This window comes from Orycteropus afer, unplaced genomic scaffold (assembly GCF_000298275.1).
Source record: "Orycteropus afer afer isolate SDZICR_OR568_19922 unplaced genomic scaffold, OryAfe1.0 scaffold00014, whole genome shotgun sequence".
NCBI lineage: Eukaryota > Metazoa > Chordata > Mammalia > Tubulidentata > Orycteropodidae > Orycteropus > Orycteropus afer.
In genome coordinates this window covers 20,370,299-20,387,116 of record NW_006921601.1, presented here as the reverse complement: position 1 = coordinate 20,387,116, position 16,818 = coordinate 20,370,299, and the positions used below count along the sequence as shown (strand labels likewise).

Here is a 16,818-nt window from a genome sequence, read left to right as displayed (position 1 = left end):
CCTGATATGATGAAAGATGAGAATATATCCATCCAGGAAGTCCAACAAACCCCAAACAGGATAGACCCCAAAAGAAAATCATAAAAACATATCATCATCAAACTCATCAAAACCAAAGACAAAGAAAGAATCCTGAAAGCAACACAGGAAAAACAAAAAATTACTTACAAAGGACAACCATAAGAATAAGCTCTTATTTCTCAGCAGAAACCATGCAAGTGAGAAGGCAATGGGATGGTATATATAAAACCCTGAGAGAGAAAAATTTTCAACCAAGAATTTTACATACCTGGCAAAACTGTTCCTCAAATATGATGATGAAATTAGGAGATTTCCAAAAAAGCAGAAACTAAGGGAATTTGTTAAAACCAGACCAGCCTTACAAGAGATATTACAGGGAGCCCTTTGAATAAAGAACCAAAAATAGCAAATAACAACTGACCATTAATACACAAGATGACATAACCCAGAAACCACAGCTGTAAACATATCCAAAGTAAAATGAACTTATAAGATAGTAAACAGGGAATCAGAGACATCAATTGGCAAGTGAGGACAACTACAAACCAAAAAGAGGAAAAATACTGTGTAGTTACATAACTTCTAAATGGTGAGGAAGTCAAGAGAGTTGCAAGATAGAATGGACTGTTCTAATCTCGAGGAGAAAATTATAAATCACAGGGTAACCTCAAAGAAAAACAATAAACCTTCAAATCACAATAAAAAAGAGGACAAGCACAAATATTCAGCAAATACTAAAACAGCAACAAAGGAAATGATAACACGATTCATAAACATAATGAGCTCAGCACAGAAAACAATGTGAAGCAAAGAAACCAGAGACACCATGAAAAAACACATAATAGCAACCAATTCATACTTGTCAATAATTACACTAAATGTTAAGGGATTAAATGTACCACTCAAGAGACAGAGAGCTGCAGAGTGGATAAGAGAACAAAACCCATCAATATATGCTGTCTACAAGAGACACACATTAGAGACAAAGACAAAAATAGACTAAAAGTCAAAGGTTGGAAAAAGATATATCAAGCAAATGGCAATTGTAAAAGAGCAGGAGTGGTAATAAAACCACTGAGAAAATTGTCCAAGATTTGTTGGAGAAGAACTTTAAATAACTTCTGATCAAACTGACTTTAAGACAAAAATCACCATACAAGACAAGGAAGGACATTATATAATGATTAAAGGATCAATTTAACATGAAGATAGAACCATAATAAATAGCTATGGACCCAATGAAAGAACCCCAAAATAAATAAATCAGACTTTAAAAGAGTTGAAAAGTCAAATAGATGACTCCACAGTCATAGTGGGAGACTTTATACACTACTTTCAATGAAAAGACAGAACAAATGGAAAGAAACTCAACAAAAATGCAGAAGAGCTAAACAATACAATCCACCAACTTGACCTTATAGACATCTACAGAGCTCTTCACTCAACAGCACAATATACATTCTTTTCCAGTGCACATGGAACATTTTCCATGATAGACCATATGTTAGGCCATAAAGCAAGCCTTAATAAATTTAAAAACATTGAAATACTGCAAAGCATCTTCTCAGATCATAAGCTATCAAATTAGAAATCAACAATAGGAAGATCAACAGAAGAAGAGTAAACACATGGAAACTGAACAACTCCCTCCTTGAGAAAGACTGGGTAAGAGAAGAAATTAAAATTGAAATTCAAAAATTCCTTGAATCAAACGAGAATGAAAACACAACATACCAAAATTTGGGGGACACAGCAAAAGCAGTGATCAGAGGCCAATTTATAGCAATAAATGCACACATCAAAAAGAAAAAAGAGCCAAAATCAACACTTTAAACCAACATCTCCAACAATTAGAAAAAGAACAGCAAGAAAAGCCTAAAGTCACCAGAAGAAAGTATAAGAACGTCCAGGTGCACAATAGAGCTGCCAAGGGACAGGGTTTTGGTGGCTTCTTGGCCACAGCCAGCTACCTGGAGGGAGCCAGTAATTGGACCCGTGGGCTTGAGACCATGGTCACTGGGGACATCTAGCTCAAATGGCATAATATACTATACAAAAATATTGTTCTACAACCTACATTGGTGAGTAGTGACTGGGATCTTAAAAGCTTGCAAGTGGCCATCTAGATGCAATGATGGGTCTCTCCTCATGCAGAACAAAGAAGAATGAAGAAAACCAAAGACATATGGAAACAATCAGTCCAAGAGACTGGTAGACCATGTGATCCTCAGACTATTTGACCATTAAATCAGAAGAACTAGATGGGGCGCAAGGACCACTGTCAACTACTCAGAGGGGGATCAGTACAGGAGATCCTGAATAGGGTGGAAGAACAATGTGGAACAAACCTCAGAATCATAAGAGAAAAAAAACAAAAAAAAAAGGCCAGGTTTGCTGGTCTGATAGAACCTGGTGGGACCACTGAGACTATGGCCACTAGCTACCCTTCAGGTATGGAATTAAACTCACTCCTGCAGTTTCCAGCCAAACGACAGACAGGCATATGGGGTGAACATTTTTATCAGGTAGTTATACTACCTGGAGTCATCAATCATGGGAGAACAGAAGGGCAGTGTTTCCACAAGGAGACAGCCCGGGGGGAGGGAATGAATGGGAGGGAATAGCACAGAGAAGAGGTAACTTTGGGAAGGAAGTGGGAAGTGAGCTGTTACATTGTGGGGAATTGCAGTCATTGTCATGAGGCAAAAGTGTATGAACTGCTGTATCAAAAATGAATTTGCTCTGTAAACTTTCACCCAAAACACAATACAAATTAAAAAAAAAAGACGACAACGACCAGGCTTTCCTGTGATGTAGAGACTGTAAAACTCCCAAGACTAGACTATGTCCCCAGGTCACCCTTCGGGCCTGGAACTGAACTCACTCCTGTAGCTTAACTCTCAGTCAAACAACAGACAGTCCTATGAGCCCAGTTGAACCAAAGAACTTCACCAGGGAGATGAACTCCTTAGAAGAATCAACCATGGGAAATCAGAAGGGCAGAGTTTGCACAAGGAGACAAGTAGGAAATGCATAGGCAAGAAGGACACAACAAAGGGTAACCACAAGGAGGAAGTGGGAGGAGAGCTGTTTACACTGTGGGGATTGTAACAAGTGTCACAAAACAAAATGTGTATCAACTACCGAATGTAAAATGAATCTGCTTTGTAAAATTTCACTGAAACCACAATAAAAAGTTAAAAAAAAAAAAAAATATTATCGCCAAAAATAGTCAGTTCCTTTTGCCATGTCAATGCAATAGGCTCTACTAACGAGAGTCCAGGAGCTCTGGTAGCATAGTGCCTAAGGCACTTGACTGCTAAACAGAAGGCTGTCAGTTCAAACCCACCAGCCACTCCTCGGAAGGAAGGTTGGGCAATCTACTTCTGTAGTGACACTGCCTCAGAAACCCAAGGAGGGGTCGCTATGAGTAGGGGCTGACTCGATGGCATGTAACAACAATAATGAGAGTCCACATCTTACCAAACAGCTCTAAGGATCAGAAACCTAAGATGTATCAGGAGGAAAGTATTAGAAATAAGCAAGATGATCACACTGAATGAAGCTTTTGGCCTTTCCCCAAGTTCCAAATCTAGTGCCAATGGTTGCTACTGTTGGGTGTAACAGCCTAATAATTAGAAGCAGGCACTTAGGAGTCAGATTGGAGTTCAAACTGCCACTTATTAGCAGCAAGAACGCAAACTAACAATGAAACCCCAACTCCTTCATCTTACAATAAGAAAAATAAGAGCATGAGTATGGAATGAACATGGTGCAGTGACTAGCACTATGTCTAGCACAGGCAACACTCAATAAATGTTAACTCTCATCATCTCTGTCACCATCTAATCAGCAGAACTCTACTGGGTGAGAAGTTGAAAAAATAAAGTAGTATAACTCTAAGAATAAGGATAGAAAACAAGAATCCTGAAGTGGTGTGAAGTGAATACTCCCTGTAAAAGTAAGCCTTTGTGAAATTCACTTTCTGTGAGAGTGACCTAGATAGGATGTAGCAGACCAGTATCTTGATATAAGAGCCAAGAGTCTCTACCACTCTAAAGTCAGCTAGAGCCGACTAGAAGGAAACTTCTGAAAAACGTAAGTTTCTTTTGTACAGGGATCACCCTGTTCTTAGTTCTTTCTTCCTTCTTCTTTGAGTTCTGCTTCAAGCACTTGGTTATCCAACACCCCTCATTTCTTTGTCACAATGCAGCCTCTTCCTCAGCCAGCTTTCCCCTCTGTTTGAAATGCCTGTCCTAGGACAAAGGTGAACATAGCAACTATGTGCAGAACGTGTTTACATACAGTTTTCTCAGGTTCTAGAGGATCTGATCCAATGGTGAGAAATGAGACCTGGTTATCCATAATTTTTTTTTTTTAAGTTCCTCAGTTCATTCTATGTGTAGGCAGGGTTAGGAAATCATATTTCTAGACTTTTCCTTGAACAAAATCAAACTTTATCTCTACTAAGGCCCAGTCTTTCAAGACTTTTCTTTCTCCTGACCTATCTAAAGAAATTTCAATTGCAGTTCAGGTCCATATATCATTAAGCGGTAACAACTTCCAATGTATTCCCTCCAAGATCTTTCATAAAGCACAGCATGATATGACATAAGGCAAAGTGTGAAAAATTTCAAGAGAAGGGAAGGAATTTCTGGAGTCCAGCCCTTCTAAATGGGGCGGACCCTAAAGAATACCCTGGACTCCAGATCTTCCATCCTCTTCCCATCTTCCCAAGGAAGAGGCCTTGGGGTCCATAAAGAATGTATAGTAGATGGAATTTTGTACATAGGGTCATAAATGCACCTGGGAGTTGCAGAATAAATAACAACAACAACAACAAAAGCAAACACATATTAAGTACCCAAGGCCAAACAACATATCAAGCACTTTACATGGATTATCTCATTTAACATCCACAACCTATAAATATATATTAGTATTACTATTACTATTCCCATTTTCTCCTCGGAAGGAAGATGGGGCAATCTACTTCCGTAGTGATACTGCCTCGGAAACCCAAGGAGGGGTCGCTATGATTCAGGTCCGACTTGACAGCACATAACAACAACAACAACAATTTCCATTTTAATGAGCCCTGGTAGCACAACAGTCAAGCACTTGACTGCTAACCAAAAGGTTGGCAGTTCAAACCCACCCAGTGGCTGGCTCTGCAGAAGACCTAGTGATCTGTTTTCATAAAGATTACAGCCTAAAAAACCCTGTTGGACAATTCTACTCTCTCACATGGAGTCACTATGAATCAAAATCAGCCCAGTGACATCTAACAACAACTCCCATTTTAAAAAATGAAGAAACTGAGATGCATAGAAATTAACTTGCCCAATATCATATGGCTATCAAGTGGCTGAGGACGGATGGCATAAAGAATATTTTATAAGGATCAGAGAATTTACAAAGGCATGAAACGATAGAAGGGCAGAGACAGAGCCTCTCTCCTCTTTTTTTCTCTTTTCCAAAGAGAAGCGTATCAGGGAATAGAGGGTAGAGCTTTTGGAAGGAATCTGTCTCCAGGACTTTTCTGTTGGGAATAACTGAGCTAGGGTTTTGATGCCTGTTTCTGCCCTCTCCCTTTTGGGCAACATATGGATGGTGGAAAGAGGGGAGAGCAGGAGTACTACCTGATAGGCCAATTTTAACTCTAGAAGGAGCCAATAAGCTGTTGAGGGTAGATATGAACACAGTATCGAAGAGCTTTATCCAAGCAGCCCCACTCTTCAGGCCAAAAAGGAATCAGGTTTATATAGAAACTTTGTACAGGTACATAGATTTTATCTGGTTGAACTCATGATTCTTCAAAAGCCAAAAAAAAAGAAAAAAAAAATAGATCACACCAAAAGGACCAAGACTCACTTCAGAATGGCTAACCTTCCCTTAAACCTGACACTGTTTTTTCTTCTCTATTCTTCCATTTCTTCTTCTAAAATAGACTTCAAAGCTGAAATGTCAAGAACATTCAAGTATCTCTTCCTCATAATGTAGTCTAGAGCTGACTGACCTTGGAACACCTTTTCATCTTGTTGGGTTCTGGAGGGGCAGCCATCCCCAACATGTCTATTCATAAGCATGGGCCCAAGGGAGCAAGTCCTATGGCTGAACGGTAATTTTAACTTTGATGGCATTATTAACAAGAACCAATAGTGTACGGGCACTAGTTGGAATGCAACAAATTCTCTGTCATTGGACTCGGATCACTATCCATGAGAATTTTCAGTGGGTTCTGGAGAGATCAAAATGTTCCCCTTGGCTACTATCACACAGCTGTCCAGCCACAAATGACCCAATAGAGACCAATGGTCTCCTTTCTTCAGCTGTCAGTGAACCTGCCTCCAGTTACAGACAGAAGGGTAGCATCTTGCTACTCCAACCCACAATCTCCTGTGGAAACCCCCCATCAAGACCTCACAAATAGGCCTGCCGCTCACAAGCTGGAAGGCTCATTCCTCTCTGCAGAAAATGGATAGCATCAATTCCAAGAGATTCAAAGAGCTGGCTCTCTAAGAAGCCTCCATTTGGGAAAGATATTTAAGCAAAGCTGTGCCTGATGAGGTGAAATAGAATTAGCTGCATCAGTACCACAGGCTTCTCAAATTCATTCTAAGGTAGGCTGGCTTATTCGCTTCCAAGTGGAACAAACTCAACAATATATCACAGTTAACTATGATCACAGCTCCATGGAATTTCAGCCAGTGCCTGGAGTACACCAGGGTGTGCTTAATATTCCCCAATCTGTAATCAACCTTTTGTACATTTGTTCCTAATCATGGGATACTGTTTCATCTTAATGGACTGTTTTCTTAACGTATTACAGTTGGTCATTTCGGCATGCCTAATGGCCCATTCGGCAGGTTAAATTACAATTAGGGTCCTTTGGTTTTTGTTTCTCTGCCAAGCTTGGAGGGGTTTATTTTTTTTCTACTTCTCACTGCTCTGTTTCAAGGACAGACTCACAAAAGAGCAAAAGCAAAGACATACCTGTTGCAGTCGATATGGAGTAGGAGATGAGAGGCACTAACTGACAGTGCGACCTTGTGCCATTGTCCGTCTGCCATCCGGTATGGGAGGGCCTCTGTTCTCGGCTTCCCGTTATGTATGTAATGATATCGAATCTCATCCCTCAGGCCACTACTCTCCAGTTCAAAATAGCTGTATGTAAAGCAACAAAAAATGTTTTGTTTTACTCTTGGATATCACAGCCCTCATTAATCACCACCTGCTTTACTACCAAGTTTCTCAGAACCTCAAATTAGCTAAACATGACAAAAAGTTACTGCATGGAACCCAGCTCACCAGTCTTGAGCCTCCAAAATGGAGATGGGTGGATCCACTGTGAGGTAACAGGACAAAGCCTTGTGAAGTGTCTCTTAAATACTTACAATTACAGTTCAGAATCCCACTAGCACTGTCTAAAATAGGCCATTCATGTGGAACAGATTTACTATTTTAGAAGTGATATTTTTTTCATTTTTAAAGAATTACAGGAAAATAGTCATATTGGACATTAGCGATTAAAAGAAATTGCCTGAGTGAAAAGATTAGTAAAGGTTTTTTTGTTTTTTTTTTAAACCTTAGACACAAAGAAGTAACCTGATAACAATTCTTAGATAATGAGTAGGGAAGGAAAGATTGAAGCTACTCATATGTGAATCAATATTTCAAGTTATCATGGAATGAAACATGCAATTAAGTTCTTTCTTTCTCTAGATTTCTACCATGCTTTCCAGACCCTGGAGATCTGATGGTGCAGTGCCTAAGGCATTTGACTGCTAACCAAAAGGTTGGCAGCTCAAATCCTCCCATGGAAGGAAGTTGGGGCAATCTACTTCTGTAAAGACTTACCACCTCCATTACCCAATGGGGGTCGCTATGAATCAGAATTGACTCGATGGCAGTGAGTTTGGCTTGTGTCTCCCTGCCCCACAAGACCCCTGAGAAGTTCTTAGCATCACCACCGCAATATGCGCTTTACTCATAAAATGGAACTTTGAGTCACTCTTTAGACATACACTGTGCTGCTAAATGTATAGGTAGTTGAGCTACAGAGTCTGCTACTGTAGACTTGGTTTTTTGGTTTTTTAGTTATCACTCACAAACTCCTACAGGAGTGGTTTTATTATTATCACATTTGGAAGATTAAAAAGTTGAGATTCAGAGATTAAGTAAAATACCCAAGCCAGGATTCAAATTCAGGTCTAAATGTGAAAGGCTGTACACTTTCTACCAGTTTGTTGTCTCAACTAACTCAACTAGTATTTTGCCATAATGGCAAAGTACTGAGAATGACCTTCACTATGAACTCCCAGCCACTCAATCATCCAGACAATTCAAGAGCTGCTCACCTAGACAGGTAGCCAGCTTTACTCTCCCTAGATTCAGAAGCACCTGTTACTTCTTTAATCTGTTGAGTTGACCTGACCAAACTAACCAAACTGTACTCAATCTAAAACACAGAATACCTCTTCTATGAGGACTGAAATGAATATATCATGAAAGTCAATCTCTATTATGCATGACTCCCAAATCGCATGTCAGAGAACAAATGCATATTTCTTGCTCATCACTCACAGAGGATATTCCCAAGAGAGCAGTGCGGGAAAAGCAGAATCAAGACCAGCCACTGACCCACTTCATGGGAGCCAGTACAAAGAATCAGGGCCAAGGTCATAAACTGAAGAGTTTACTTATACCATAGCAGCAGGCTCCTGGGCCCAGGTACATACTTATTAGTAATAATTAATACAATGGATGTTTTATAAATCCTTTAACATAGAAGACATTCATTTCAAGAATTCTCCAAATTTCTTCTAAGCAGCTACAACACTGAAAGACTTAAACAATCAGAGTACTTGAGAGGTCAAGAAGACCTCAGAGATTATCTGGTCATTAGTGAGCTCTCTGCCCCTGACCAGCGCCAGCACTGCAGGCCTCTAGGGCTTTAAGGTCTTCTAGAGAAGTTTGGAGAGGGTGGCAGCTGTATGGATGATAAAACCACCAGCCAGATTCTGTGAGCACAATTTCTCCCTTTTGATAGGGACCTCAGTCTAGAGTTGCAAAAAGGAAAAGGAGGCCACACGTTCTGACCTCCTCTAATCCCACAAGAAGAAGACAGAATCACCATCAACAGCCCAAGGCCTATTCCTACGAGGCCAGACATGCTGCCTCCCTCCAGCCCTTTCTCCAACGGTTCCTCCCAAAGCACCCACCGCCTCTCTCCTGGGCTCGATAATTCACTGCAGTGGCCACACAGAACTCACAGATTATGGGGTTTATTAGGGAAGCACCAGGCTACAATTCAAGTTCAGGAAAAATACTCAGTCTCTCTCCCAGCCCACCATCTCTCTCAGTCAACAGTCTCTCACAGTCTCTCCCCCAGCATGTCCCTCGGTGTCTTACTCAGCAATGCGTGTCTCTTGCATCTCTTTCCCAGCAATGCATGTCTTTCAGCAGCACGTCTTCCTCAACCATCAGTCAGAGAGAGTTCTGCCTCTAGGAGGACTCCTTTTGAGCCAGGCAGGGTGGTCAAACTAGCCAATCATAGCATCAGAACTCTAAGCACCTGAGAGAGAGGGGGAACCTCCCAGAACATTGTTTTGTGCCACTCCCAACAGAAATACTCCAGGTGGACAATGTTAGCAATCAGGAGCTCCTCAGCTGCTCATAGCAAATCCCACCTTGGAGTTTACAAAGACTTATGGGTAGAAAAGCCACACTAAGTAATTTACTACACTGCAAGAGTACTGTTCTATGAACTGTCTGGGCTCTAAGAAAAGCTTGCTCACTTGGAAAACAGCAGTGATATCCCCAGTAATTTTTCTCTTTTTCAGACCAAGAATCCTTGGCTATTTACACTTCAGTGCCCAACTAGACAAACCCATCTAGAAAAGATTCTGCTTTACTCTTCTTTCTAGACACTTCCTTATGGTCATCATTCTCTTGTTATTGTTGGGTGCTGTCAAGTTGGTTCCAACTCATAATAACCTCATATGACAGAATAACGCACTGCCATCGACTCAATTCTGACTCATAGGATTTTCTTGGCTACAACCTTCACAGAAGCAGACTGACACATCTCCACTGGGTGGATGTGAACTGCCAACTTTTTGGTTAGTAGCAGAGCACTTAACCATTGTGCCACCAGGGCTCCTCAACATTCTCTAAAACAAAAAACAAAAAAAAACCCGAAAGCCATTGTCATCGAGTCAATTTTGACTCACAATGACTCTAGGACAGAGCAGAGCTGTTCCACAGGATGCTCCAGGCTGTAATATTTATGGAAGCAAACTGCCACATCTTTCTCCCACAATGTCACTGGTGGGTTTGAACCCCCAATCTTTCCATTTGCAATCAAGTGTTTAACCACTGTGCAACCAGGATTCCTCACTATTGTCTAGACAGGGTCAAATCAATCAATTTTCCACTTAAATACAGCTTATGTAATGTAATACAAAGTACAATGACATTGTCACCTCCTTTGCCTAACTTTCACACTGACCTTCTGATCAACTAACACTGCTAGTCCTTTCAAACAAAATGCTATGAAGAAAAATTTTTCCCACCCTGTATTTACACAGCTGAGTTTTTTAACCGAAGCCACTGCTTAAGTGTAGCAAACCTTTCCAAGAATCACTATGAATTAAATTCTCCAAAGCTCACCCCTGGGACTAGGTAGAATCAGAGTTATTATGAACTGAGTCAAACTGCTGCACAGGGCACTCTGACTTCCATGGTGTATCAGGAAATAAAAATCAGGATGAACAACTGGAAATAGCATAGGTAGATCAAGATCACCATGTTATAGTTATTAAAATGTTTATCATTTCCCCAGAATGGATACCAAGAGATCTCATTTTGAGATTCATAAATAAATATAATAGACTGCAAGGACTGTAGATATTCAAAATGTTAAGGTGGTATTGCAAGATGAATGTATTGCTTCTGTGTATAAGAGGGAAAACAGCAAAAGTTAACTTTAAATGGTATCTAGAACTAATTTATTTGTAAAGATGTAAAAAGTTTCTTAGAAAAAGTCTCTTTTCCAGGTATTCCACAAAGATATTCCACAATATCTACAAAGATATTGGCTACTTTCAGATAAAAACCTCAGAGTCCAAAAATTTCTATAATTAATGCAGTGCCTGTTTTCATTCCAATAACTGTCTCTCTGTGGCTCTGACACACTACTGCTGCCTGGGCAGTCTGAATGAGGAGGTCAAGGCAAAACAGACATAGGAGCAAGGTTACACTCCTCCCAGGGTACATGCTTGGCAGGGTTCATGGGTTAAATTTATGGGGGGGGGGGGAGTTACACGTTTTACAGAGAAATCTGAGGTGTGGAGAGGTTTAGACTCCTCCCAAGCTCATACACTTATAGGTAACAGAACTATGGCTTAAACTTGAGTCTAGTAGATATCAGAGGGTGCTCTCAACATCACATTACTTTCTGCTCTGTCAGGTACTTTGTGATAGTTGGAACTGTGTGTCAACTTGGCTGGACCACAATCCCGTGTGGTTTATGTTGTGATGTGGTTATTCCCATGATGGGATCAGATGAATATGTTTTGAGCAGCTAATCTATTGAAAGGGAGTTTCCCTAGGGGTGTGGGCTGCTTCCAGTATATTTATGGACATCCTGGGAAAAGAGACACTCTTCTGTGGATCGGGATTCTGTTGTGCTGCCTACAACTGTCTGTGAGCGAACAATCCACTATTAAGCCTGGAGATCTTGGATTTGTCATTCGTTGGAGTCAACGGTCAGTAAACTGCCTGCCAACCTTGAGCTCCTCAGCCCCTACAGCTGCATGAGTCGGGAAAAGCCTCTAGCTTGACGTTTGATACAGGAACTTTGGACTTGCCAGCTTCCATAACTGTGTGAGCCATTTTCCTAAGATAAATTTTTCTTTCTCTCTATATACAAGCTTTACTGGTTTTTGTTTCTCTAGAGAACCCATTCTAAAACATACTTCAAATATAGTTTTCTCTAATCCTCCTAACAATCTCAAATGGTAGTTATTACTCTAGTCAAGGAGCCCTGGTAGTTAAGCACTCAGCTGCTAAGCAAAAGGTCAGTGGTTCAAATCTACTAGCTGTTCCATGTGAGAAAGATGAGGCAATCTGCTTCTGTAAGGATTACAGCTCTGGAAACCCTATGTAGTAGTTCTACTCTGTCTTATAGGGTTGCTCTGAGTCAGAATTGACTCAGCAGCAATGGGTTTGGTTTTGTATCCTAAGTGTGAAACAGGTTCAAGAAGATGAGGTGCTTTATGCCAAATCACATAGCTCCGGAGATGCAAACCAAGATCTGCTTAATTCCAGAACCCATGCTCTTTTAACCACACCGTGCTCCTCCTCTGAGTGCAGTGGCACAAACACGAACAGAAGGCAAGAGAGTTCCTGTGGACTCAAATGTCGCCATGCCAGTCCCCATGCTGCCAAGACATATCCTTGCAGACTCAGGTGCCATTCTCTATTCCTCATGCCATGGGAAAATCATCCCCAAAAGGGAAATGCCACACTGGGCATGGGGAAGCTCTTTTCTCTCTCCTGGACCTTTACCCACAGCTGGGGTAATGAAGAGAATAAGAGAAGCAGCCAAAAGCACCAGGCAGATGTACTTCATTCTGCCTCAGATCCAGGAAGCTTGAGGGCCATGTGTACTAAAAAGAGGCAGTAACACAACTTTCAAGTAAGTAGTAGGGCAAAGAGCATCAGCCTGGGAATACTGAGACCTGAGTTCCAACCTTAAACCTGCTGCAGATGAAGCAGGTAATTTCTGCCAAATCCTATCCCTGTGCCTCAGTTTCCTCTGACTGTTAAATAAAGGGATTGATCTGATCCACAGAGCTCTAAGATTACTTGGAAGAGCCATAGAGTTCGTTGCAGGGGGCACAAGTAAGAACGTAAGCCCTCTTCACCAGAGCAGTCCCATTCTCATCTGTTATATAAACTGGAGTTTCTCACAAGCTTTCACTTGGATAAAAGTGATCCACTTGAAAAAATAGTTTTAAACCACTGAACTAAATAATCATTAAAAGATCCAACTCAAGTCTAAATTCCTTTAATTCATATATTGCTTTGCCAACTGGAAAACTTGAGAAGGTGCTGAATGATTGGCTGGTGCATTACTTTCACTCTAACTTTTCTGTCAATGTTCATTCTCCATCTAGGATCCTTACCAGCCTGAAGAACTGAGAATGGGAGATGGTGAATACAGTAGACACAGTGAATATCCATGTCCCACCTTTTTTCCGGACACACATTAGACTACGTTTCCCAACCCCCTTGGATCTATGCAGGACCATGAGTGGTCATCTATGAAAAATGAGCAGAGATGGTATGTAAAACATCCAAACCAAAAAAACAAACTCACTGCCAGAGTTTCTGCCAGTCGATTCTGACTCGTAGCAACCCCCTTTGGGTTTTCAAGGCAGAAAATCTTTACAGAAATAGGTTGCTTAGTCTTGCACACCCAGGCAATTAAGAGAGGGTGTCTTTTATCCCTATCAGTTACAGAAGATCCAAGAAAGGATGACTCTGAGACCTTAGTGGATGGTGGAACATTAGATCGAATAAGGCTGGGTCTTGAAATGACTGCATGGAAAAGAGAGACACCATTCCTCACACAGACTAACATTGAACTGGGACATAAACAAACATAAACCTTTACTGGTAATAAGCTAGAGATTTAGGGGTTCTTAGACTACCTTGAGGAGCTCTGGTAGCATAGTGCCTAAGGCACTTGACTGCTAACCAGAAGGCTGGTGGTTTAAATCCACCAGCTACTCCTCAGAAGGAAGGTTGGGCAATCTGCTTCCATAGTGACACTGCCTCAGAAACCCAAGGAGTGGTCACTATGAGTCGGGTCCGACTCAACGGCACATAACAACAAAAACAAGACCACCTTGACTCATTAAAAAGATAAATAGGAACATGAAACTAAACAAAGAGAAAAAGACTGAGAGGTAGCCATGGACACAAAGACACTGCTAGACTATGAATAGAAAGAAATGACAGGAGGCATGAACACAGCCATCTCCTGTCCTGATGTGTGAGGGATAAACTGCCTTGTATGGCCTAATACTTTCGTTTGGCAGATTATAGTTTCTAAAGATAGCCACAACAATATCTCCATTTCCCATGCTCTTCTACAATGTGGTCTTGACACTCCTCCCGTTGAAAAGCGGGATCAAAGTCCCAAGCCCTTAACTCTTGGTGGATTTGTCAATGTTTTAACAGCAAAAAAATACTTTCTGGCTTCACAAGGCTGCATCATAAAAGGTGATAGTTTCCATCTTCTTTGCTGAAACACTCACCCTCAAAGCCTTGGGTCACCATATCAGAAATCTGATTACCTTAAGGTCACCATGCTGTGAGGAAGCCCAGACCACACGGGCAGGCCACATGTAGGTGCTCTGGTCAACAATCTCAACAGGGATCCCAGCCAAAAGCCACTCTAAACCATCAAACATGTGAGTGAGAACACCTCCAGATGGTTCCTCCAGCTGTCACTCTTCCCAGCTGAAGCCATAAACATTGTGGAACAAAGATGAGTCATTCCTTCTGGGCTCTGTCCAAATACCTGACCCAAAGAATCTGTGCACAGAATAAGTTTAGGGGTAGGTTCCGAGTGGTTTGTTACACATCACTAGAAATTAGAGTACTCTAACTATGAATATAAATATTTTATTTTTAATATTGAAACTATAAAAGATGTATGCATAAGTAGGCAGACAAGATGATCAGGTATGGGTAGGTTAACAGGACTATACCCATGACCATATATAGGTTTGGCATATGATATTACTACATATGTATTTGTATGTGCTATAAAAATGTCCAGGTGTATAGTATAGCTAACAGGGGAAAATATAAAATAAAATTGAAATTATGATTTAGGTATGTTTGTACTAAATGCCTAAGATCACTGACCAGATGATCAAATTTCAAAGTGCAAATTTTCTGCTTTTAGGCTCACCTATTCATGACTGCATTTTCTTCTAATATATTAAAAAAAAAAAAAAATGAAGTTATGCCAAGAAATTTAACTTAATATCAGTATATAATTTATTGTATAAATATTACATCCATTATAAACAAAAAAACCAAACTCACTACTGTTGAGTCAGTTCCAACTCATAGCAACACCTCCTTGGATTTCCGAAGCAGTATTACTACAGGAGCAGACTGCCCAGTCTTCCTTCCGAGGAGTTGGCTGGTAGGTTTGAACCTCCAGCCTTCTGGTTAGCAGTCAAATGCCTTGGGCACTACAGCTGAAACCCACCAGCCACTCCTTGCAAGGAAGATTGAGCAATCTACTTCCATAGTGATACCATCTTGGAAACCCAAGGAGCGGTCACTGAGTCCAACTCGATGGCAGTGAGTTTGGTTTTGTTATTATATTTTTAAGCTACATGGTTTTCGGCAACTATTTAAAGAAATAAATATGTAAGGAGTGCCTTGGAATCTTTTAAACTAATCCATTATATTTCATATCTCAAGCCCTAATATTTTGGTCTTAAGGTCATGGGGTGGTAAGCTTTCAAGAACCAGCGATCTTCTCTGTGGTCCAGGTCCAAGTGCTCACCCATCCTAAAGAGCCCTTTGAATAAATTAAAGGAACGTCATAGTTTACCTGGCCAGACTTCCAGTACTCTCAACTCTTGCCTCCTTTATTCAGGAAAATAAGGTGTAATAGAAGAAGAAGAAACACTAGCAGAAAAGAGACTCAATACACCAAGTCCAGAATCTAGACAACTCACATCTAATCTCAACCTCTGCTTGCTATTTAACACCTGTGTGGATGTAGGCAAGACACATAATTTCCCTAAGCCTCATTTTCTTCAATTATTAGAAAATAATACTACTCTTCCCTAAGTTTCTTTTGAGGATAAAATGACATCATTTGTAAACTGCCTTGCAAAATGGCTAGTGTCCACTATGATTATTATTCCCCTTCTTAATCTTTCTAGGAGCTCTGGTGGCATAGTGCCTAAGGCATATGACTGCTAACCAGAAGGCTGGCAGTTCAAACCCACCAGCCACTCCTTGGAAAGAAGGTTGGGCAATCTACTTCCATAGTGTTCTGGTAACCTAGTGCCGCTCTGACAGGAATATATACCACAAATGGGTTAACTTAAACAAACAGGAGTTTATTCTTACAATTTGGAGGCTTTAAGTCCGAGGTCAAAGAGCCAGGCTCTAGGGGCTGCATGAAAGGCCCTCAACCTTGGGCTTCAGCTCTGCCTCTTGCTCTCAGCCTACTGAAGCTAGAGGCATCTCTCCACTTAGGTAGCTGCTAGCTACTGAGGCTAACCCAAGGTCAACAAATGAAAAGGCACAGTCCCAATGTTACCAAACCACATGGCAAGTCAGTCATTCAAGTCCATTGAAAGTCCTAAGGCTGGGAGAGCATGGCAGGCTGCTGAACAATGACACAGCTACATGTAGGGTTCAAACGTGCCATAAACTAGAGACCGTTCCCAAAGCTACTGCTTATATGCAGGAAGCAGACTGAATCCCTAAGGCAGCTACTCAGCTGCTCCCAGTAGATTCCACCATGGAGTTGATTACCAGTCTCATCATGGGGAATACCACATCCAGCTGCCCAGCCACTTAACCAGACCCAGCCAAGCTGACACACAAACTGAACTACCACACATAGTGATACCGCCTCAGAAACCCAAAGAGGGGTCGCTATGAATTGGATCTGACTCGACAGCAGTGCGTTTGGTTTTGGTTTTGGTTTATCTCTTTCTACACACACACACACACACACACACA

The 16,818-nt window shown here is 41.1% G+C and overlaps 1 protein-coding gene across 1 annotated transcript in view; it reads right to left on the bottom strand.

The window, feature by feature from the left end:
• NELL1 (neural EGFL like 1) overlaps positions 1 to 16,818 on the bottom strand; it is a 1,238,690-nt gene that overhangs the window by 1,038,365 nt on the left and 183,507 nt on the right. The window contains exon 4 of the mRNA XM_007955935.2: positions 7,018 to 7,188. Coding sequence (XP_007954126.1) covers positions 7,018 to 7,188 — 171 coding nt within the window. The remainder of the gene's footprint in view (positions 1 to 7,017; positions 7,189 to 16,818) is intronic.